General features: G+C 42.4%; 1 protein-coding gene across 4 annotated transcripts; it reads left to right on the forward strand.

Moving 5' to 3' along the window:
- On the forward strand, positions 1 to 24095 carry phf1 (PHD finger protein 1). 4 transcript variants are annotated; one of them, XM_061049906.1, is made up of 16 exons: positions 181 to 1629; positions 2292 to 2370; positions 2466 to 2547; positions 3267 to 3353; positions 5535 to 5629; positions 6156 to 6304; positions 6741 to 6836; positions 9941 to 10009; positions 10333 to 10456; positions 11903 to 11970; positions 14135 to 14272; positions 16310 to 16388; positions 17844 to 17959; positions 18637 to 18723; positions 20180 to 20669; positions 20959 to 24095. In XM_061049906.1, exons 2-16 carry the CDS (start codon positions 2293 to 2295, stop codon positions 20959 to 20961), a joined length of 1761 nt encoding a protein of 586 aa, XP_060905889.1. In that variant the 5' UTR covers positions 181 to 1629; position 2292; the 3' UTR covers positions 20962 to 24095. The 4 variants fall into 4 exon arrangements, with proteins under 4 accessions (XP_060905887.1, XP_060905889.1, XP_060905886.1 ...); XM_061049904.1 differs by lacking the exon at positions 181 to 1629 and adding an exon at positions 1 to 159 and having other exon boundaries at positions 20180 to 24095; XM_061049903.1 differs by having other exon boundaries at positions 182 to 1629; positions 20180 to 24095.

Raw genomic sequence — 24095 nt, forward strand, 5'->3', positions numbered from 1 at the left:
TTTTGAACCGCACGGTGTTCCCACACGCTTGACTGGTGTGAGTAATAACGTGTAAGATGTAAATAAACAGCAAAAGACACAAACATGGAGAAATAAACAAACACCTTGATTTGGATGAGTGCCTGCTGACAAGACGTTTTCCTCAAAAGCAACTGAACTGTGAGTATAATGTACCTTGCACTACGCTTAATTAAGCATCTTTAAAATAACATATGTGAGTATTTGTGAAACAGTCTCAGCCTGATGTTGCCTCTGATGTGGAAGGAATGGATAAGATTTAAGGTAATTTGATTTATTTTCAATAAGGTGCAGCTTTTGTTTTACGACCATCCCACTGAGCAGTTTGCATTGTTTCTGCCAGGTATTTCAAATAGCCTGAAACTTGAGTTTGTGTAATAGTCAGAGCCAGAACTCATTTTGCTTGAACAATATTTTCCATCACACTTCAAATATTATTATTCCGGATGTGTTGTGAAACAGGATATCTCTCACATCTGTCTTGCTGATATCGTTTTATGTCCATTTGAGTTTTTGATAATAAAAATCTGTAGGCTATAAAACTATTGGGTTTTTTTTTAAGGATGATAATTAAAGGAATTTTAGAAAATGCTAATTAGTGATTTAGTTACAACATTAAAAAGAAAAAAGTGTTCTTCTATGGCTGACTTTTTGATCAGAGAAGATGGTTCAATGTCCAATCATTGGTTAAATATTCCCTTTAATAATCTAAAGAAAACAATCACACCATCTACATCCCATCCATCTGGGAACAAAGAAACTGTAATCATTGTTGAAAAATGTAAGTAAAAAAATGTTCGGCACTGCTTGCTGGGACCATCCCAGTTAGAAAACTTTCCTCCACAGTCGTCCTCCCTCGGCTGCTCCCTCTTGTTTGAGACCAACTAATGAGGCGGCTAAACTCATTAATTGGACACTTAATTGGCTCCTGTCGCTGCGCGCGCTGCTTCCGCTGGTACTTGTCACCCGCCGTCCCTCCCTCGTGCTGCCTGCCAGACATCACAATCCCACCTTGTCACAACGATTTAGGGTCAGCGCCTCCTGAGACGGGAAGGTGCTGCTCTCGCCGTGGACCCCCCACCCCTCCACCACCACCACCTCCTCCACCACCTCCCCTCTATCAGTATCTCCCTCCCACTCTATCTCGGTGTTTTATGTCTGCGTCACAACAAGTCGGTGGAGAGCGCGAGGCAGGGATGATGGCGTCTCTGGCGGCTTGATTCCGGTGCTGCTCTGACAAAAAACCCGCCTTAATAGCATCAATAGAGGGGGGGCGAGGAGGGTGAAAGCAACGGGAACATGACGAAACGGCACAGCGGAGGACGGACAAACTAGGCTGAGAGACGGACGGACAGTCAGTCAGTCGCCTTCCCCCCCCCCCCCCCCTCCCTCCACTCCTCCCCCTCCTCCTCCTCGGCTTGACTGACACACACAGGCGCTTGGCACAGACAGGGACATACATGCACATCATCCACTTTTTGCAAACACGCAGGCTGCGCATCCGAGCGGGCAGTAATTGGGCAGCGGAGATCCACATCAGATGAGGGCATTTCATGTCAAGGCTGCCCAGGAATCACTGTGACCCCGACGGAAAGGAGTTCGACTTGACAGGTACCCTTCACCGGTCAGCTTACACTGCCCAATTTGTCTGATTTTAGATTCACAGAAAGGCTACGCACAGTGTTTTGCATCCTGCGTCTGCCTTGACTGGAGTGCATGCACTGGAACAAATGTGCAGAGATATAGCCTGCACAGTCATTTCATGCATCTATTCAAGTTTTTAAGATGTTAGGAGAAGAAGAAGAAAGCTGCAAAGTGCCCGCTTCAAGTGATCCTTGCTCATTCAATCTTGCAGCAGTCATCATGCAGTGTTTTGTCTGCGCGCATGTGTGTGTGTTTCATGTGTGCAGTAATCATTTGTCTTGCTCTCTGGTTGTGTACTCACTCTCATCTTTCACTGTGGTGGATACAGGCTGTCGCTATGCTCTGGTCTAAAAGGAGGAGGATGAAGAGGAAAAGAGGGGAGTGTGTGTGTGTGTGTGTGTGTGTGTGTGTGTGTGTGTGTGTGGGGGGGGGGGTGTTAGAGATTTTAACCCCTTTGCACCGAAGCCCGTTTGTCTGAGAGCAAGCCAAAAAAAAAAAAAAAGGAAAGCCGGGGCTATAAACCCCTCTGTCAGCAACAGCAGCAAAGTATTCAGCGAATAAATCGGATTTCCATTTCACATGAGCCCTTCTCTCTCTCCTCCTCTCTCTCTCTCTGTCTCTCTCCTCAGGATGGGGGGAGTAAGTGAAGGAGATGATGTGTTGGCTCGATGGAGTGATGGACTACTGTACCTCGGAAATGTGAAAAGAGTAAGTGTGTGTGTGTGTGTGTGTGTGTGTGTGATTTGAAAAGACTTCAATTTAGTTTTGTCAATCATTCTGCTCACTTGCTATCTCCCTCTCAGGTAGATGGAGTCAAGCAATGTTGTCTGGTGAGATTTGAGGACAACTCCGAGTTCTGGGTGCTGAGAAAGGACATTCACTCGTGTAAGAAAAACTCTTCCCCCCCCCCTCCTGAGGTAGAGGAGTAAATGGCTTCCTATTGGGGGCACTTTATTTCTGCTTTGGCTAAAAAAAAAAAAAAAAAACTCTCCTAGTTTGAGTTTGGAACTGTGGAAGTGCTCAACTCATCTGAAAGTACAGGTGTGTGTTCCAACTCTGAAACTTTGCCTGAGGAGTTTAAGGAGTACTTTTCTGATTCTTTCTCTCCCCCCCCCCCCCGCCCCCCGCCCCCGCCCTTGTGAGACTAAAACTTTGCTCTTTTTTGTCTAAGGATCTCTGAATTGCTTCTAAGAAAAATTCAGAGCAGAAATGACAGTCACGTTCAAGGTTATGATGCTGAGCGCTCTGAGTATTCTGATCGGGGCCACATTGAGATGTAATTGCCGTATTAGAGTCTATTTATGAATTTATTAGACTAATGACTCCTCAGGGAAATGGCGCCCCCACTCCACCTCAACATCAAGCGCAAGGGGAGGGGTGGGGGGGGGGGGAGTTGGACGCTTGTTAGAAGCAGGCTGAATATCCGCCCGTCAGATGAAGTGAAATCTAAAAGGGTGCAGGAGACACTGGAATCAATGAGGTGGCAAGGATGTGAATCAATATACATAAATTAATGCTGTTGACTGCTTGCTTTCTCTCTCTCTCTCTCTCTCTCTCTCTCTCTCTCTTTCTTTCTGTGTCTTGTCTTTCTCTGTTTGTCTCAGTCGCTGCTGGAGTGGAAGAAGTTTGCTGTATTTGTGACGCCCCGCCTCTTAAAGAACCCCTCATAAATTGTCTTAAGTGTCGCCACGGTAAGGAAACACGTCTGATCATAAGATCTCTCAAGTGTTATTTTTTTTTCCTCCACCGGCTCTCTTGTGCTGACCTTGAAGAAGGGACACAATCGGCTGAATAACAGCGTCGCTCTTATAAAAAGAAATAACACAGACGACCATCCATCCTGAATGATGGATGTGAGTTTTTGGCTCGAGTGCAGAATAAAAACCAGATGCACTTAGACATGGATCTTTATTCAAAGATGTTAACCTACTGCAGGAGATTCTAACTGGTTATTAGACTCAAAGTATAACTGATGCCTTGACATAACCTACAAAAGAAAATCAGACCTTCAGCTACAAGATCGACTACTTCTAACTTCTATGTATTTTATATCGCAAATGGGATTCTTTCAAAGGGAACTACAGCACATGGGTGGGACTTTACATTATCTCCTGAATGTTTGCAAGTTTAAAAGAAGCAGTCTAAGATTTTAGTCAGAGAATACCTCACATGCATGTACAGGACAGGAGCAGTGAAAAGATGAGATGTACTGTTTGCCCTCAGGGGTTGAAAATTAGACTCAAAATAAAAGTCCAAGTTTAAGACAAAGATTTTCTCTATTGAATACGTGTGAGTCAGACTTAAATGAAGGAACATTTTATTTAAAATGTCAGACTCACATCCACTCATTCTCCACTATTTAAAGTCTACCGGTGCTTTCACGCTTGAACACAACTCCTGAAAACTTCCTGAAGTTTTTCGAGGTGAGCTGCATGTGTGGACGCAAACATCCGCATTTTTCACTCTTGACTTTTTTGGGGCTTTTATGCAGTTTTAGAGAGACAGGACAGTGGATAGAGTCAGAAATCCGGGAGAGAGCAAAGGAGCCACAGGATGGATTTGAACCCGGGCTGCCCGCTTTGAGGACTCTTAATCTCTTAACATGGGGAGTGAGAACTAACCACTAGTCCACCATCGCCCCTTTCTCTCCGACTTTACCTGGAATTTTTCCAGCCAGCCCCCCTCTTGAATATTTAGTGAAGTCGTGGCAAGCTGATGTGGGATTGCAACAGGAAATATTCAGGAAAATGCACAACGAGCTAATGGGAGGGGTTGATGATGTTAATATCCTGCGACCTGCGCACGACCATAGACTGTAAAACGCGCAATAGATGCTATAACCCTAAACTGGCTCATGATGTGTTCTCTTTCGACAGGATGTTATTCTCCACTCTTTTGTTGATAGGGTGAATTTGTAGAACTACACTTAGCATTGATATAAAAGCTAAAACATGTCATCATGGTGGTGGACTTTGTTAGTTCTTGCACCACGCAGTGTTCTGTTTATTTCATGTCTTGTCGTTATAAAACAACAATTTAGGATTAGCCATTTCTTATCATGTATGCACTCCTGATCGAGTGGGAGTCTGACTCTATGATTACAACTTTTTTCATCATCAGCCCCTCCCACTCGCTCATTGTGATTTTTCCTGTATACTTCCTGCTGTGTTCTCACATCGACTCTCACCACCATCACTTAATTTTCAAGGGGGAGTTGGCAGGTAAAAATCCAGGTAAAGTCGAGCTAAAAAAAAAAATGTAGCAGTTTGCGTCACACATGCAGGTCACCCTGAAGATTTTGTTAGATTTGTGTACGTGTGAAAGCGCTCTTATTAGTCTCTTATTCAGTGTACGTGCACTGTCTTACTAAACCTGGTAATCATGCTCTTATGTGCAAGCCTTAAAAAAACTCAAGTTTTAAAGTGAGCACAGAGAAACTTTCCTATCCGTCTACAAATGAATGTGAAAACAAGCTTCTCGTGTCAGTCAGTGCACATGCATCATTCTGCACAGTGAAGCTCAAACATCCAAGTGAGGTTACAATAATAGAAACACATGTTTGACTGGAGGGGGGACTTTAAAAAGTATTATGATGAAATGAAGTGGGAAGAAGTTTTACAAACAAGCAGGGATTCACCGCCTTCACGGCTTCAGAGGAACTGTTTGCTGACAGTTTTGTTTCGAGGAGGAAAGCAGACAAACATACTCGATGATCCCCGGATGCAAATAGTAAAGTCAAATGTTTTTGCATGCTGCTGAAACAAAAACCATCAGAGCACTAACATTGGAGCCGCTCTGCCATTATTATTGTCACTCTCGCTGTCTGTCTTGCAAAAACGAATTAAACGCTCTGCCTCCTCCTCCCATTACAGGTTATCATCCAGAGTGCCACACGCCAACCATCGAACCGGAAGCCGACAGCGATTCCTGGATATGTCGGCAATGTGTCTTTGCCGTCTCAACCAAGGTCAGGCTGCTAATCTCTCCGTCTCACACTCTGCGGGGGGAAAAAAAAAAAACATTCAGTGTGTAATGTGGGAGAAATCCAGTCAAATATATCAGGCTTTACTGCCACTAAACTGTTGTGTACAGCAGAAACGAGCTAATTCAGCCACTATTGAGTTGAATATTAGATGTTCTACATTGTGTCCAAGAAATCATGAAGAATCAATAGTTATGAAAGCTGAAGAATTACCCTGAAGTTGAGAGAAGTACATTTAAAGTCAATCAATCACATGTGCTCCAGTTCTGTAGATGTGAGATGAGAAAGCGGACGCTTAATTGTCAATCGGTCAATGTCCGTATCTCATTGTCCAGCCTGCCAACGACTCGGACACTATCTCTCACAGCCGACCTACAATAAAACAAATTGCTTTCCCTCCACCCAATGTGATCCGTCTCCCTCGCTGTCCCGACATGACAGTGATTTGAGGGGGTCACCTCACCGCCCCAATCAGTTCTGTCCTAAAAAAAAAAAAATGGTTGTTTTTCAGAGAGGAGGGGCCCTGAAACGGGGACGCTTCGCCCGGCTCATGCAGTTCATGAAACTCCGGCTCCCCTACCAGCTGTCGTCGTTAGACTGGGACCCGCAGCATCTGACCAATCAGCAGCAGTGTTACTGCTACTGTGCCGGCCCTGGAGAGTGAGTGACGCTGCAGAGGCCAGTTTACGTTTGCATGTGCAGATCACGAATGCTTTTTTTTTCTGAACGTGATCCCATGTAGGTCAAGGTGATCTGCTCATTAATTTTTTTTTTAGCCTGCATGCAGCCTTTCATTCACGAGTTCAACAGTTTTAGCAGATTCTCTTTAAGCTTCTAAAGACTGTTAAGACAAACTCTCTTTGCAGCGTGTTTCATACTCTGCTGCATTGTTTATGTTGCACTCTTTTGCAAACAGCTCCAAACTTAGCATGTAAAGCCATTTACAACCAGCTCCAAAGTGCTACATCTCGAGGTTTAGTAGGACCTGGTGAGAGTTTACACCTGAAGACATATTTCAAAATGGAACTGGACACATTGAATCAATCATTTTTTTTGTGTTTTGACTCTCTCAACGTTTCATGTGGTTGGACCGCAGGTGGAATCTGAAGATGCTGCAGTGTGGAAGCTGCGGTCAGTGGTTCCATGAGGCCTGCACACAGTGTCTAACCAAGCCATTACTCTATGGAGACAGGTGAGTTACTGAGCATTAACGCACACATCTCTGGACTGTTTGGTTTCTGTAAATATAAAAGATTTTGCATGGTTGGTGCAGCTGATGAACATTTAAAATCATAGCAGTTCACTTTGAGTATGCCTGAGCACAACAAAAGCTCAGTGGGTTTTAAGCTAATATTTCATAGCGCCAGACTGCAGAGGGAGCTTAGAGGTGACACAATCCAGGCTCAGTGAGCTGTACAAAGAGCACACAGTTTAAAAGTAATTTAAACAATAATTTATTGAAAATGAATGCAGAACAGCCTTATAAAAGAATCTGCAGTCTGTAAATCAGTGGTGAATGTGTGTTGTGGGAAGCAAAAACCAAGAGGACAAACTAAACCCTTTTTTAGATGTTTTATTTTTGTTTTTATATGCCTTTATTAGAGAGACGGGACAGTGGATAGAGTCGGAAATCAGGGAGAGAGAAATTGGGGAAGCCACAGGTCAGATTCAAGCTTGGGCCGCCCGCTTTGAAGGACTGTATACCTCTATACATGGGGTGTTCAAATTAACCCCCTTAGCTCTTCAGCTCCTTATCTACCTGAAGGCAACTTGAATGTGTAGAGAGAGGCAGAGCAGCAGGAGGAGCACTGACACAGTGAGGGGTCTCGCTCTCAAATGAAGTCACGAAAATGCCCAAAAAGAAATCTTCAAAAAAGAAATACATTCCGATAAAAATATATTGAGTGATGTCAGATTTGTTTTGGGACAGAGCAGCTACTGTGCATTAGATGTGTGATTCCTTCTGTTCCCGGGCCTTATAAATAAGTCAGTACTAACCATAATGACATGCCATTAATTGGACATGTTGTGTTTTCATGTTAGGCACGTGGTTTCTCAGTTTACCTCGTTTAAAAGCATCAGTTTCTTTTATTATCTGATTTTATACAAATACTCATCTCATTAACTTGATGAATAATCAGATGAACAGAGTGAGTTGCAGATACATCGACTAATAGATGAATCATCCCGGCAGGGTTTCGGTCTGCGTTACATAATCAGATGAAGACGTCTTCATGACAGCTTCACATGTCACAGAGTTAGCTTAATTAGCTTAAGACTAAATTGCATGTTAGTGAACGTGCTGACGTGTGTCACAAGAACAGGAAGCCCCTCTCACATTCAGCAGAAGAATCACTTCTGTGCCCGTGCTTCAGATTTGATATTCAGGCTGCTGATGTCTGTGCAGTTTGATCGGCTGCATCTCACGCGTGTCATAAAATGTTTCCATCCATTAAGTTATTATTGTCATTAACCATCTGTGTTAGCCTGCTGGGTTGTACACACGCCCTGACACCGTGTTACTGACGGGAGAGGGGGGTGAAAAAAAGAGAGAGGGGAGGGATTAGATTTAGATTGACAGCCGGGGATAGCGAGGCCTGGATTGGTACAACATCTGCCTGAGCAGGTGATGGAGGAAGAGTGAAGACTGGGTTCACAGTTGGAATAGTAAGCGTGCGCTGCCGTCATATTGTGTCTGCGCTTCATCTTTCCCAGTGACCTTCAGCGATACACGTGCATATAGGAGGACAGATGTACCATGATGTAGTTGAGGTTGGAGCTGAGTTTCAGGGTCAGACACACCTGTCTGCTTATTTCTGTAATTTATATGATTCAGATATCTGGAGGAGAGAGACCTGGAGGTCAAGGGGAAAAATGATTTACAACTAAATGAGACAAAAGTCTGCAAGCTGGAATTTAAAGGAACACATCTATACTTAAGAGTATTCACTCAGTCTTAGCTTTAGTTTAGTTCGATGATTTTTGTGTGTGTCTGAATTGTGATTGCTCGATGTCATTGAACAAATAATCCACCGCCTTCAAACTGTCCAAAATGAATCTGCCCGCCTTCGACAAGAACCAATAAATGTGCTCACGTCACCCCAATTTTAGCATCCCTTCACTACCTGCCTGTTGATTTTAGGATTATTATTATTTACCTTTACGTCCCAACATGGGCCGTCCCTGTATTTCTGAGCTTTTATCCCCCTATGAGCCAGGACGCAGTCTGATAGGGCTTTCACACTTGCAGAAAACTCCTGATATTTACTGTAGGAGCTATATGTGTGAACGCAAACAGCCAAATCTTTTGCTTGGACACCCGGAGTTTCTCCTGCCAGACCCCTTGTATTTTTTCCGCAGCAAGTCCGAGTGAGCTGATGTGAGAACGCAGCAGGATTTAATCAGGAGAATTCACCTTGAGTCAATAGGAGGGGGAGTGCGAATGTGAAAACGGCTCCTCTAGTAGAGCTCTGCTGGCTGTTCCAAGGTCCAGCCTGAAAACCAAAGGGGGGCGTGGCTTTTGCCTTCAATCAATCAATCAATTTTTATTTGTACAGCGCCAATTCATAACAAATGTTATATTAAGACACTTTACAAAAGAGCAGGTAAAAAGACATTACTCATCGCTATATTACAAAGATCCAACATTAAAGGTGCACTGTGTAGTTTTGGTAGAGGAATGTGAAAGTTGGAGAAATGTACAGATTCTGTGGTGTATGTTCATAAACCTGTACACACACTGCCCTCAGAGGAAAATCTGGTCACTGTAACACTGTTGGAAGATAAAATGCTACGAGAGAAGTTATGGTGGGGGGCGCCCGCAACAGTGAAAGCGTAACTCTCCTGGGAGCTTTTTAGCTCCAGACAGTGTTCAGAGACCCATTTTTACCTTTGAATAAAGTTTGTATATTTAATCTGAAAATATACTATGGAATTGTTTCACTTCTCCATCTTTCAAATTTCACTCCCAAATCTACATAGTGCACCTTTAATCCATCATGAGCACATTGAGCAAAGTTACAGGGGCAAGAAAAACTTCAGACTGATGATGAACAGCCATCTGCCAAAACTGCATCAGGCTTGAAAAATGTGATAGAGGGAGATGCAGGAAGAAGGATAGGGACAAAAGTCAGGAAAGAAGAGAGGTCAGATTTGAACCCAGGCTGCCTGCTTGGAGGACTATAATCTCCAAACATGGGGCGTGCAAACTAGCCACTAGGCTACCGGCGCTTCCTCATGTTTATGTCTATGTGGTCCTCGTCTGATTTGGACTATTCTCCCATGTGTCTTTTACAGGTTTTATCAGTTCCAGTGCTCAGTATGTACAAAGGGACCAGAGACCATCCAAAGACTACCCATGACCTGGTGATGTTCACAGTCTGATATGTCTTCACATGTTAGCGACACAACAAGCTGAAGCTATCTCTTGATTTTTTATGTTCACCTACATTTAAGGATGAAGTTATTTCCTATACACTACAGTTCTAGTTTTAGAGAAAACATGGTGTTGAGCTACAGCTACTTCAATCAACAACACAGCACACCATGATACTGCTCTATTGAGTTTAATGATGAAACACATTCTGAAATATGTTGTGTATATCTGCATTATTTAGCATTTCTTTTATTGTGCGTACGCCATATCTTATTGACTTGTCCTTATATTTTTGTGTGTGTTTGAAATGCAGGGTGGATCTGGCTCATTTAGTCCTCTACCATCTCTCGCTCTGCTGCAAGAGGAAGTACTTTGATTTTGACCATGAAATCCTGTCCTTCACCAATGAGAATTGGGAGTCGTTGCTCCTAGGCGCGGTATTGATATTTCCTAGTTTGAGCACCATGATGAAATGATGTGAAATGCTGCCAGCCCTTTTTAACGTTTGAGACTTAAAGCTTATTAAGCAGCATTAAAGTACAAATTAAAAGTTGAAACAGAATGACCTCTATCAAAGCTCAAAGGGGAAACACAACAAAGTTAAAGAACGGCAGATTGTTGCTCTTCGTATTATTCAGGACACTCGTTCCACATCCACAACATGACGGCACCCGGTCAGACGAGCTCAAGTACTCAAGTACACTGGTTTTGAGCTGAACAATTCTACAACTTATCCATTACTTTATTCTAGTGTAGCCTGCCTTTATCTGATTATTTGAGCTACTTTAAGATTTAAACTAGTCATACATATAAAACTAAACAAATCATTTGATGTATCTCTGAATCATTATCTAGGCCCGACTGTTTGAACTTTTTATTCCTTACTTTAGGAACTTTAACTTTCAATGTTTTATCCAGATTTACCACTTCACATTGTTTTCACATTTGCACTCCTGAACATATCTAGATCATTTCAGGAGGACTACTTTTCCTAGCTGCTCCTGGAAATATCAGGAGTTTTCTGTCTGCAAGTGTGAAAGCCGTATAATTCATCTGCTCAGCCATTCCTTTGTGCCACATATATCACATAGAGCCAGATCAGGAGAATCTCCGGAGTAGTCCTGCTGAAATGATCTAGATTGTGAGTGTGTATGTGAAAATGGCTCAATGATATCGAAAAGGGTTTGAACATGCGAAGATGTTTCAGCCATTCAGGCTCTCATACAGGCCCGTAAGGCTGAAACATATCGGCATGTTGCCCCGATGATAGAAAGGCTTTTTATCTACCGAGTGCCTCAGACTTTTAAAAAAAAAACTTCTAAGTTGGATCCCCACACTGAAGGGCACCAGAGGGAAAAAAAATCTCTTTATTAGGCCTGTCGATGGAACAAATAGCCTAACCCATGGGGTATACAGCTATCCTTAGTTGGGGAATCACTGATCTAGGACACAAGCCAGAATTTGTAAACATAAATGTGTGTTGGCAAATCCTCAAACTAGAGTGTCATGGCTTAAAGTTGTAATCCCGCCTGCTTTAAAGTCTGATGATGCTCCACAAAGGATAAAGAGTAACATAAAAGTAGAGAGTGAGAGAAACACTCTGGGAGTTTTCTTTGCATTTCACATACATTTATCTGAGTCCTTTGTTTCTCCTTTAAGCTGGTTTTAAAAGACAATTTTCTAATGTATTGTTTGTCTTGTCATTACATCGCAGCGAGCTGTTTCCACCCGGGTGTCTGCAGCAGCACGTAGTTTTACCATATTAACACCATAGCTGTCAGTGTCTGTAAAAGAAAACGATTGTATGCATTAGAGGTTTCAGTCTGATGGCCGTCCGCTGTGTAAACACAGCTTTGATTTTTCATTCCTGTCTTTTCCTCCAGCTCTCTGACACGCCAAGGCAAGACCGCTGTCACAATCTCCTCAACGCGCTGAACTCGCACAAGGACAGGTAAGTCATGGCATATGATGAGCAGAATAAACACCGACCACACACGACTGGATTGATGAGCGGCGCTCCGTGAATAGAGGGGTCTTCTTAGTGCTCGGCGCTTTGTGAAGCTGAAATGAAAGAGGTGAAAGGTGTGACTTTGAATGAGAATGAACAAAATGTAACGACTAATGAGTGTTTTAACCAGAATTATTAGATCGAGGCTGAAAAATAAAGGAGACCAGAACGTATGCTGCATAGATACAAGGTTTTAACCCTGAGCTTTCTTTGCCTGTAAATATTCCTCCCAGAAATAATAATGGAACAAAAGGGACTGGAGAGACCCTGGACAAAAAGAACAAAAGATGAGAAGGCATTAGACATTAGCTGACCGTGCAGCACCTCTCCCTTAAACTACCAAATAAGTTAAAAACTACCCTACAGAAAACAACAAGAGTGAAAGTTGGACTACCAGGTCTCCAGCAATCTAAACAAGCACGAGTACTGGAAATAAATAGGCAACACTTTATTCTGATCGTCCATCTGTTGACAGTCAACGAGCTATCAGTAGATGTTCAGTTGCATGTCGACAGTGTGTCTGTTCATATTCAACAAAACATTTTCAGCAGTCATGTAACATGCGTTCAGCTAACTGTAGGCAGACTTTAAGTACATTTCAAGTTTGACAAAAAGTGTCCGCTGACTGTGTTTTTTTTTTCTGTGTTATTAACCCTAACCCCCTCTAACCCTAACCCTTGTTCATAATCTGTTGATTGTCGACTAAAGATATGATTAAATGACAATCAACAGATAGTCAACTGCATATTACTTGCTAACATGATTTTCTATGAATGTAATATTTAGTTGACAATCAACAGATTATAACACTTACTTAAAGTCTACCCACCGTACATTGAATGCAAGTAATTTAACTTTTTGAATATGAACTTACACGCTGTTGACATGCAATTGAATATCTTCTGATATCTACTTGAGTGTCAACAGATGGACTGTCAGAATAAAGGGTTACCAAATAAATACATGATTTGGGAAAGGAGGAAAAAAAACACAGGAAAGCAAAGAGCTCCTCACCTTCTGCACAGAGTGTGTGTGAGCCACCTCCTCTGAACACCCTGCCACTTTAAATCGCCTTGGCCCTTTCTGAAAATCCACAGTTCACTAAGGAGTGCGGACTTTTCAGTCTTGGGTTTCAGTAGACTGAACCCTCGTGGTCGTTCAGCGGGCATTTTTTGAGTCCAGCTCAGTAGACTGAACATTTCAGCATGGACCCTAACTTCGAGGTTTTTGTGCAGTATGGTGTTGAGGCATCCTTTCGGGAAATGAAATGTATTTTAACACCCACAATGCGCCACTTTACCTTCAAAACAAACGAGGATGGATGCGGCCGGTTCGGTTATCGCGCCTTTCAAATGTTAAGTTGTTAATTTGTTTACATGCAGTGTGAAGTTTTGTATTATTTACTGAGCCATCGTGCTGATCACATCTGAGTTTGAGTGTCAATAACATGAGGCGGGCTAATGAAGCCACTTCCACTCTGAATGAATCAGACGAAGTAGGAACAAATATCGGCCTACTGTATGCGCTTACTGAACAGTAGATCCTAACAGGATACAGCACGGAGAGAAGGGACTGTCCACTGTCAGATTGTGTCTGCACTGCAAATCAGAAGCACCCCTTCTCCTACCTGAGTGCTAATTGCTAATTGCACTAATTGGTATCGTATCAGGTGTGCATCAAGCAGAGTGAGGAGGGGGAGCAGAGAGAGAGACCAGATGAGATTTGACATGTTTTGGTCCTTTTTTTTTTCCTTGTGGTAGAGAAGGACATAAGTCACCGTTATTAAATCACGTAAAAAACTGCAGAGGCTTATTTAATTTTTTCATGCAGTTTCTAAAATTAGCCTCGCAGACACAAAGCTGCACATTTCTCCAGGCAAAGTCTGCTCTAATTAATATGTATACTTAATTACACAGACTCTACCTTTGAAATGCTGCTGTCTTCTTCTCCATAAGGAGTGAAAGTGCATTTTGTTACACAACATGACATTTATTATAAGCATCAAAGAGAAGTAATGAAAACACGCACACACAGAAGAAGAAGATATATATTTTTGAGGTGAAACCAGCCTGGATGGTACCACTTTTTCCTTTGATGTGGCCCGCAGGTTTGTGTCCGGAAAGGAGATCAAGAAGAAGAAGTGTCTTTTCGGGCTTCAGGTCCGAGCCCCGCCTCCGCTGACGACCGATTCGTCGCCCCTCATCACCGACCCACCTATCAGCATCACGCACCGGAGAAGGTCAGAGTAAGGACAGCATCTCTCTTTTCGGCTCTTATCGCAATAAAGCTCCTCGGGATTCCCACAGGGCACACAGTCATTACACATGAACAATTAACGTAGGAACCGAAGCACTGCAGTTTTCATATGCCAGCAAAAGTATCAGTGACTTAATAATCTCCTAAAAGGGTATAAAACCCCCGTGTGGGCTTACGTTTGTACATCTGTAAGAGAGAGAGAGAGAGAGAGAGAGAGAGAGAGAGAGAGAGAGAGTGTGTGTGTGCACTTGTCCTGTAGTCTGCAGATTTCATAGGCACGGTTTTTCATTTTGAATAATTTCTAGCATTTGGCTGGTGCTTATTCGGGCTGAATTACAATGAAATACTTTCAGTGGATCTGTCTCTAGAGTGCACGAGTGTGTAGGGGGTAGTGGTTTGATAAGGTTTTTATTTTCACAAGAACTCGTATAATTTGAGACTATAAAACACAAGTGTTCCGTTTTTCTGCATGGAATCGTAATCTTTAGTATCCTCTGATTGTCTTCTCCCAAACTTACTTTGATTAGTTTTCCCATTTTCAAGGGCTATGCGACCTCGTGTAAACCTCAATCAAAATTTTGAATCGTGTTTCTTGAGGCTGTGAGTGGGTTGTGCAGTAGCCAGGGGCGTGTACAGAGGGGTGTCCAGAGGGGTGGCATGGGGCCCCCCTTGAAATCTTATTGGCCACCCAAGGTGCCAGAGGTGGGACTTAAAATCAGGCAGTTGCAACAGGCAGCTCATAGTTCTCAGTGTGCAGATGTTTGTTTGCAATTTTTTAAATACTTTAAAATGTGACATATATATAGTTTTGAGTCCTTGAAGAATTAAGCTAAGAAGATGTATATGTTGGTGATTGGTGCAGACGGAAGGGGTAAATAAATGCTCTTTATTCATGTGTGTGCACACAAACATCAGGCCACCCTGCACAAGTCAGCGCCCCAATCAGGCCACCCCAGTCCAAAATGTCTGGACACGCCCCTGGCAATATTTATGCTGTCCTCATCAGTTTTTATCTTTTACACTGATTAATTTTGTGTTTTTAATGCGGGTCTCGTGTAATGTATTTTGTTTGCGGTGTACATTGGTGTGTGTTTCTCAGATTACATTTGGTTCATTGTTTGTTTATGTAGCGAGAATAAAAATAGCAGACCTGCGCAAAAGTTTTGTTCTAGGCTGGGGATGGAGTCCATGGGTGGAGAAACCAGGGCAGGGGAGTGTACTTTTTTTTTCACCAGAATCCCATTGTGACATCACAAGGAGAGCACATTTGAAACGGAGCATTTGTAAGACTTATGCAGACCACAAACAAAGGACTGGATGGGTTTATTTCACATTTTGCAGGTCGGTAGACACTCAGGATCATAATATGTCCCCTTTAACTGCAGGTAAATTAGGCAGAAAAATAAGTTACAATTCTCACTGATACACTTTACTGACATCAATGCTTCGACTTCGCTTCATCTTCTTTATTGCCCCTCAGAAAAAATGTCAAATTTGCATCTCTGAGGAGGAGACGTCGTGATTTGAATCTCTCTGTTGTCTCCTGAATTGCTCCCAGCACAAAGTTTTTAAAATGCCTGCTACCTATGCGGCTCTGTTTGTAGCAACATGAGGGATATGTTGCCATTCAACCTTTATCAAAGTGGGTTGTAATGGATATTTCAGTGTCTAGGGGCTACTTCTGTGGAGACTTTCAGAGCGTCAGTCTTGTTTTTATAAATGAGTCAGGAGACAATCAGCAGTTTCGTTTTTACACAGAAGAAAAACATAGAATATGAGGTGAATTTAGGTAGAGAGAAGAAGACGGAAGAGGAGTGTTTTATAGGATTATTTTATTATTTTTATGGAGGCTTCATGGGCTCATATAAATGTGAAATCTATTTCTTTTATTAAACATCAGAATCATCTCGCTGCTCTCATCGTGCACATCTCAAGTGGCTTTTATGAAGACAAACTAATAAACCAAACCCTGCACGTTGGGGCTGTTTGTGTATGTTTTTAATTTATGTGTTTTTGTTCTCTGCAGCCCGTTGTCACTGGCCTGCCAGAGGAGAGTGGGGGGGCCGGAGTCACGTAAATCAAAGCGCCGCATCATAGAGACACAGGTCAGTGCGTTTGTCTTCAACTCAGGGCGAGGGGGAGGAAGTCTGGGCCACAAAACCGTCCTGATTATTTTTTTCTTTTTCTTTTTTTTTTTTTTGATGCAGCCAGGTAAACAGCCCTCTGTGATCCAAATAACCTGTCAGTCAGAGGCTGTGATGAAGGTTCATTTCGCAGTCTAGATCAGTCTGCGTGTCTTTAAAACACCCCGGTGCAGCTTGGTGCCTCCACATTTTCTTCCTTCTCCTTCTTTTTTTTTATGCCGTGTGTTTATTTCCTGCTGTTGCTTCAGAGTCTTGAGGAAGCGTGTGAGACCTGACGTGTCGTGCGTTTCAGTTAAAATCTATAATTCAAATGCAAACTCGGCTGCACAGAAAGCCCGCTCATGTATTTCATCAACATCTGCAGTTCAGCGCCGCATTTATCATGATCATCAGACCCAATTCCCAGCGGATCCCGGGGGAAACAGGCAAACATCACATGTGGCAGTTACTATTTTTAAACTGCATTCTTAACCGTCAATGCTCATTGTACTGTGTCCTCCTACACAACACTGTGATCCCTGTGTGTGTGTGTGCAAATACAATAATCCTGGAACAATACGCTCCACAGAACACCCCGTTTTCACTCTGGCACTTCCAGGCCCCCTTTGTGCCCCCTCTGATTGATGCTAATCTCCGTCCGTCTTGGAGGAGCAGGTTCGTTGTCGTGCGGGGGAAAGTGAGATGGGAAGGAATGCTGATATGCTGTAGCCTGGGATCACTTCCAAGTGCACTTTGCAGTCGATTACAGTTTGGCCAGGTGGCGCTGGCACCTTGACAGTGCAGCATTGACAGAGCACATCCATTTAAAGGCACAGACGTTGACAAAGGCCACTGAATAATAATCTCCCGTCCTAATAGTAATGCCAGTGAAGGGAGCGATAAAGGGGCCCAGAGTGGAGCCGTATGTCACAGGCCAGCGATGAGAAATGCATGTACCTTTAGGTGACGTTTCTCCCGTGATTGATCGCTGCAGCAATGATGCTCCGGTGTTTTAAGTTTTCACGGATAGTAAGTAGGTGTGACGAGAGAACTGCCCCACTAAGCAGACACCTCCATGGGATGCAAGGGGATATATGTAGGGGAAAACATCCCAGGGCTGTGTGTGATGAGCCCTGATGATGTGACTCACATCCATTAATGCTAGCAGTGTGGATGTTAAGACATTTCTGCCCCTCAGGTGATGAAGGAACATCAAATTCAAGCTTTTTTCTGTTTCTTAAGAGTGAAAAATGAACATCAACCCAGTATTTCAGTACGCAAACCTTCACCTAGAATTATTAAAAACTCAAAACTGAACGGTCCCCGTGCAGACTGATCTTAACGTATGTCTGATCACGGCGGTATCACGACCTGATTGAATCCTGTGATGATGTTGGCACCCGCACGAGCTGATCCATGTGTGTCTCCTGTGCCCAGCCTTGTCCACCCCCAGTCGATGCCAACCCTATTGAGCTGCTGCCATGTTGCCATGGCTACATGGGAGGGGCCAGCCTTTACAACTCCAGGAAGTCAGAGGAGGAGCTTGGTTTGAGGTAAGGACGTGCTGCACCACTTGGTAACTTACTGATGGTTCAATGGGAGAGGGAAAGGCTCGTGTCTCCTATTTAATATTATGTGATATGTGTTGAGTCGGGGAGCTGCACTGTTGACTAACCGCCTTAAACTTTAGGATTTTGTTCATGGTCACAGCTTCCTCCCTGACATTGTCCTGCCCGCCTGAACAGACAAACACAGACCAAACACGACAAGGCAAACTTTAGAAGAGGAGGCAGGTCTGCCAATAACAATAACAAGTTATTAGTGAAAGATGACAGAAGAAAAATCTTGCAACAACACAGTTATTCTTTGCCTCAGACACTTGCAGGCAACATCCTTTTACGATTTACACTATCAGCTGAATAGTAGCATGAAACAGATTTATTAAGGTTTAAGTTTGAATGAATCCACCTCTGAGATGTCTTCCAGTACCCCTCCATGAAGGTGGGATACGTCCTTAATTAGAAAATGTTAGAAACTGTTGACAGCAAAGACCTCTTTAAATGTTGTTTATTCAAATAAGTGACCACAACAAACACTTTGTTGGGTTGATTGCACCTATAAAAGATGTTTTTGTGCTTATTTTTGAACTGCATACGGATACAATGATTTAATTTGAAATGGATGTTGTAATTCCATCATTGTCTTTGACCTCTGTGCTTTCTGTCCCCAGCTCTCCTCCCAAGCGGATGTACGCCCTGTACCACACCTCGTATAACGGAAATACAGCCCTCTCCCGGAGTCTCCATCACTACAACAGGTTTCTACTCACATGTCACCCTGTTTCCTTTTTAACTCCTGCACGACATTGATAAACACGCATCAGGTACATTCACTAATCCAGAGTGGCATCTGGAGGCTGCTCTGTTGGACCACTAATTTTACTGTTGGCAGCTGAGTGCATTGATTGATCACTCTTCTATCATGACAAAAGTCCGGCTTATGACAGAATAACAAACGTTTGAACAGATGCGCTGCACTGCTTATGATACAAGCCGACCGTTGGTTTCTGCCTTTGAGCTTTGAGCTCTGCAGGACCCTTTATGTCCTACACATTAAAAAACAAGACTGGGATTTTTTGCTGTTTAACTCTGCATAGTTTTATTCTGTATTAGCTAGAGTTTCCTCGGATATAAAAGCTTCCTTTTGTTGAAGCATTAACAATTTGGAGCAACAAAATACGTCAAATTATGTTCCCCCCCTTAGTCAGCAATGTAATGAAACCAAAAAAACCAGCTATATCCAACCCCTCACCCACAGCTACAAATATATAATATAATCATGCATTATATACACACACATACACATGTATATTCATAAACCAAGAGTTACATATTGCCAAATCCCGCCTTCATTGATTTTTGGCGTCTTTTGGCACTTTTGTAATTCTGTAGATATCTCAACCTGAGTCTTCCTCCTTCCAATATTTCTACATTTCATAAAGTCTTTAAATGATTTCTATATCCCCTCATAGACATCCAACTTGTTTTTCAGGGTGTGTGTTATTCTCTCCATTTACAGACATTGTGCCAAGTTCTTAATCCAAGCACCTGCAATAGGTGCTGCAGTTTTCTTCAAGTTGAGACTTCTCTAATGTTTTTGCCCGCAGTATAGCTAAGTCAATAAACGTATATTCTTGGTCTTGGTGAAACTTAGTAGCATCTTTTGGCTCGTATTGCTCAGTGGTTTTTGGAGTGTTTGTTTGTGAAACTTCGGGAAAGTGAGAGCAGCAAGAGTGAACCAAAGCACCAAGAACTGAAGGGCGGCAGTATTGAATTACTGCACATTTATTTGTGTGATTGTGAGAAATTCTGTTTATTTGATGGATTGCCCCTTGAGATGAACCATCTCGTTTTCGAGGGGGTCCAAGTGTCCTTGTGCCATCACCTCCGCTGTTGTCTGTCTGATTGTAAGACACAAAAATGTAACTTTTGCGTCTTTATGAGAAACGTCTGTATTTGATGACCTGTGAATTTGGATGGACCACAGTTGCTCTGTCGCTAACTCTCGCAGCATCTTTGGCTTAAAATGATGACTGATGTCCTGCAGCTTCTTTAAAAGCTTAGCTACATCAATACTTTCATTCATAACAAGAACTGATATTGTATATATTCAAAACAGGTGGTCTAGAAAGAATCAAAGTATCTAAAAGTTTGAAAACCTTTTTATGTATCTGCCTGTTCCTGACTTCTGTGCTTGTGTCTCTTTTTTCCAAGCGTGGAGGACTCCTGCAGAATACCACCTCCTTGCTTCCCGTACCCACTTAACTCCAACGGCAACCATCACCATCACAACCACCACCAACTCCACCAGCACCATCACAGCCACCAACAGAATCACCAACACAACCACCAAAGTAATCACCAACACAACCATCAACACAACCACCAACACAACCATCAACACAACCATCAACACCAACACCAACACCAGACGGGGCAGAAGCAGCTGGAGCCGGTCATCCTGCGAGATCTGCCTCCTTACCAGGCCGGCATGGGCGGAGGGGGAGGTGGAGGTGGAGGTGGAGGTGGGGGAGGTGGTGGTGGAGGTGGAGGTGGAGGAGGAGGAGGTGGAGGTGGGGGTGTTGGGGTAGGAGGATCTGAAGGGACAGTGACCCGCAGCTGGGGAGGAGGGGAGGCAGTGCGGATTTTGGCCAGACGTGTCACACCTGGCGGGAAGGTGCAGTACCTGGTGGAGTGGGAGAATGTGAGTTTGTACTGAAACAGACTGAGTCGACATGAGACGCTATGACTGTTTTTCCACAGGAATACTGTGTTTGTAAAATGTGGAGGCGTTTAAAAGGTACACATGGGACAAAAAGGGGGGGGGGGGAATCTGTACACGTTGCAAATCCAGGTCGCTCTCAAAGTTTCACCTCTACTGAACATCACTATAGCTCACTACTTGTTACTAAATGTCCCTCTTTGCTAGTGTTTCTCTGGTATTTGTACTGTTAACTTTGGAATATGCCTTTTGCATTTATCATGTTTTACAGTGATGAGGGAAGACATGTAAACCTCCGGATCATTTGTTGATAACTCGCCCACATCAAGAAGAAAAGATTTTTATGGTACAGTAAGCAACAGTATAGTTTAAGAAATTACAAAAAATTGCATTTCTCTTTTTGTTTGAGCTTTTTTGCCTTTATTCAATAGGACGGCTGAAGAGAGACAGGAAATGTTGGGAGGAGAGGTCCCAACAGGTCAGAGGTCAGATCTGAACCCATGGCTGCTGCGACGAGGTCAATAGCCTCCGTACATGGGGCGTGCGACATAGCCGCTAGGCCATCTGGCACCCCTATAATGCTTAAGTTAATGGGAAAAAACAAGCTAGAAAAATGAAGAATATAATTCCACCATCCAACCTGCTCTGAGACTCAAACCTGTTTGGCCACCAATTCTCTGGAGGTTTTCATGTCTCCCCTCATGGCTGTACGTTTTGACGAGATTGTAAACATGTTATTACGGGGGTTACTTCTTAATTACGTTAGATTTTTGTCATGATTTACATTTAGACTTCTGTAAGTATTAGAAATAGGAGCCACAAGAGGGCTTTTGTTTTATAGATAGAATTATATATTCACAATATATTGCTATGATCGAATAACTTTGATTTATTTTTTTGCCGTGGTTGCATAGTGCCTCTATGGGTTGTGTACCTGCTTATTGGTCAGCTGATCGGAGTCAACCAATCAGAAGACAGACCGATTAGGAAGGTCATATTACTGTAAATTACAAACGAAGGCAGATACATGGGTACACACGACTCAGTTATAATGTTTTTTTTTTTTTTTTTAAATCAGAGCAGACTGTGACGTTACTGTACATTCCAAATAAACAAAAAAAAGAAATGTATAATTTATTGAGATGTCCGTTTGAAGTTTCCAAACAGGAAATTTATTTAAAAGAATGATTTGGTTTTTTTTCCGATGAATGTTGTTTTGTCACCACAGATCAGCCTAAGGTCCAACCACTGTTCATCTTAGTGTAAGAATTCTGCAGGCCGACTTAAACCTTGAAATATTCTGGTGCAGACCCAAACCTCTAATTACACATCTCTATCGAACACTCTAAACTAACATATTATAGTCCCCATTTATTTCTTCTTAAATCGAAATAAACTTGGTTATACTTTATTTGAAGAGGTATGAATAAGACTGCCTGACATTAGGGGTGGGAAAAAAAATTGAATTATTAAAAAATCGAGATTCTTATCCTCTGAGATTTTAAACAGATTCATAACTTCCAAATATAGATATTTTTTTTGGGGGGGGAGGGGCTAATCAGTCACTCCCTGCTAAGCGCTAAGGCTAGCTCTTTAACTCAGCCAAATGGAGCAGCAAGAAATTCAGCCATTCTCACAGATGAGTGGCCAGTCGTCTGTGAGACTGTCAATCGTTTCTGTATACACACACATATAAACAAATACACACACACGCTATCCTGATTTGCATTTGCATAGCGCGATTCTGCCAGTCGGCGGCAATTCCTGGCAGTTTCAGGCAGTTTAGTGTGTTGACTGTAAATTCCCGTTTATTTCAACTTCCACGCCAATGAACTGTGACGGTTACTGCTGGAAGTCCCACTTTTCATGCAGTGTGAGTAGATCCTGAAGTTAAAAAAAAGACTTTGAATCATGTTTTGAATCGAAATTAGATTCTGAATTGTGAACCCAAGAATTGAAATCGAATCGTGAGACACCCAAAGATTCCCAGCCCTACCTATCATTATCATGACATGACACCTGGCATAACCATGAAGGAGCCTTTATGAATGTTTATTGTTGTTGTCATTCAGTCAGTTATGTCACTTTGAATGCAAAGGTGACACTGTTAAGGATGTCTTCGTTATGACACCTTGACATTAAACAAGTCATGGTTGTGACAATGTCATGTCAGTCTTATGCATACCCCTCAAAGAAAGTGTTACCAAAAACGTACACATGAAACTGGGCCTATTTAAATAACGAAGCCGTCCACATAAAGGTTAAAAAAACAAGCGCAAATGTACCAAGCCTCTGAAGTCCCAAAAAGTAAAAGTTTAAGTTTTTAACTTATTCTCCACTATTATGCGCACATTATAACTTGTGCATACAGTCTAAAATCTTTCACTCTTTTTGAACATCAGAGGCTCCGTATAAATGTTAAAATTAAAAATCGGAAACAATAAATATATGTTTATTTATCCTAGATGATTTATTGAATCCCCACGTGCAGTACCTTGATAGTCCACCAGGGTGCAGTGGCTCATACATTGGGGATCACTGTTGAAAGTTCACTCCTTGTTTTTTCAAAGTGACAGTACAGGTAAAGAAGACACTGAATCTACAAACTAAACTGTTCTTTTACATTTCAGGGTTTTAAAGGTCTTTAATCTCAAAGATTCAACATTGATTTAATTCATTCATTCAAGGCCTGACTGATCTTCTCAGATGTATTTACAGAGGAAAGTTCTGGCTGCAGCTGGATGTTTATCTTTGTGCAGCCGGGTTACATAAATCTAAAATACTGTGGTGCAAGTTCAGAGTTTATATTTTAATACAGAGGTTTATTTCAGCAATGTGTTGGATATAACTTACACAATGTGTACTTTTACAGTTCTGTCTTAAAAGACTGCATTATAGCTTAAGTTGGAAAAAAAATCATACTGTTAAAATCACACCAGTGCAAAACTATCTTGATTTTCTTTAAATACTGAACCTCTCCGTTTATTCTCCTGCACTATAGCTTACATTTCAGGGCAGTGAAATGATGTTGCATTACCATTTCCATCCTCCTCAGTGACTATTTGACTGTAGTTTATTAGGAAGAGGTGTGTCGAACATTTTTAGGCGCTGGTGATGAATGTATTTGTGTGTTTTCTATGGTATGTCTCTACCCGTCAAGTGCTCGTTATAGGTTGTACTCTTGTTGGAACAGAACCAGATTAGTTTAAAACTAAATAGGAGGAAATACAGACATCAACATTGAGGAAACATTTTATTTTGAGAGAGGTAGTTTTATTTTTTTTTCTGATTAGAAGTCAAGTCCAAGTTCAGTTTGATGTATTTTTTGAGAAGTTATGTTTGTACATGTATACTCTGCGTTGACACCTAATATGTAACATGAATAATAAAACAATGTTTCACCTCGTA

Source organism: Labrus mixtus, chromosome 11 (genome assembly GCF_963584025.1).
Source record: "Labrus mixtus chromosome 11, fLabMix1.1, whole genome shotgun sequence".
NCBI lineage: Eukaryota > Metazoa > Chordata > Actinopteri > Labriformes > Labridae > Labrus > Labrus mixtus.

Coding starts and splice junctions, on each gene's coding strand:
- phf1 (XM_061049904.1), top strand. CDS start 2,293: ATGGGGGGAGTAAGTGAAGGAGATGATGTGTTGGCTCGATGGAGTGAT. Junction 14,273..16,309: donor ACGCACCGGAGAAGGTCAGA/GTAAGGACAGCA, acceptor TGTTCTCTGCAG/CCCGTTGTCACTGGCCTGCC. Junction 18,724..20,179: donor AGTCTCCATCACTACAACAG/GTTTCTACTCAC, acceptor CTTTTTTCCAAG/CGTGGAGGACTCCTGCAGAA.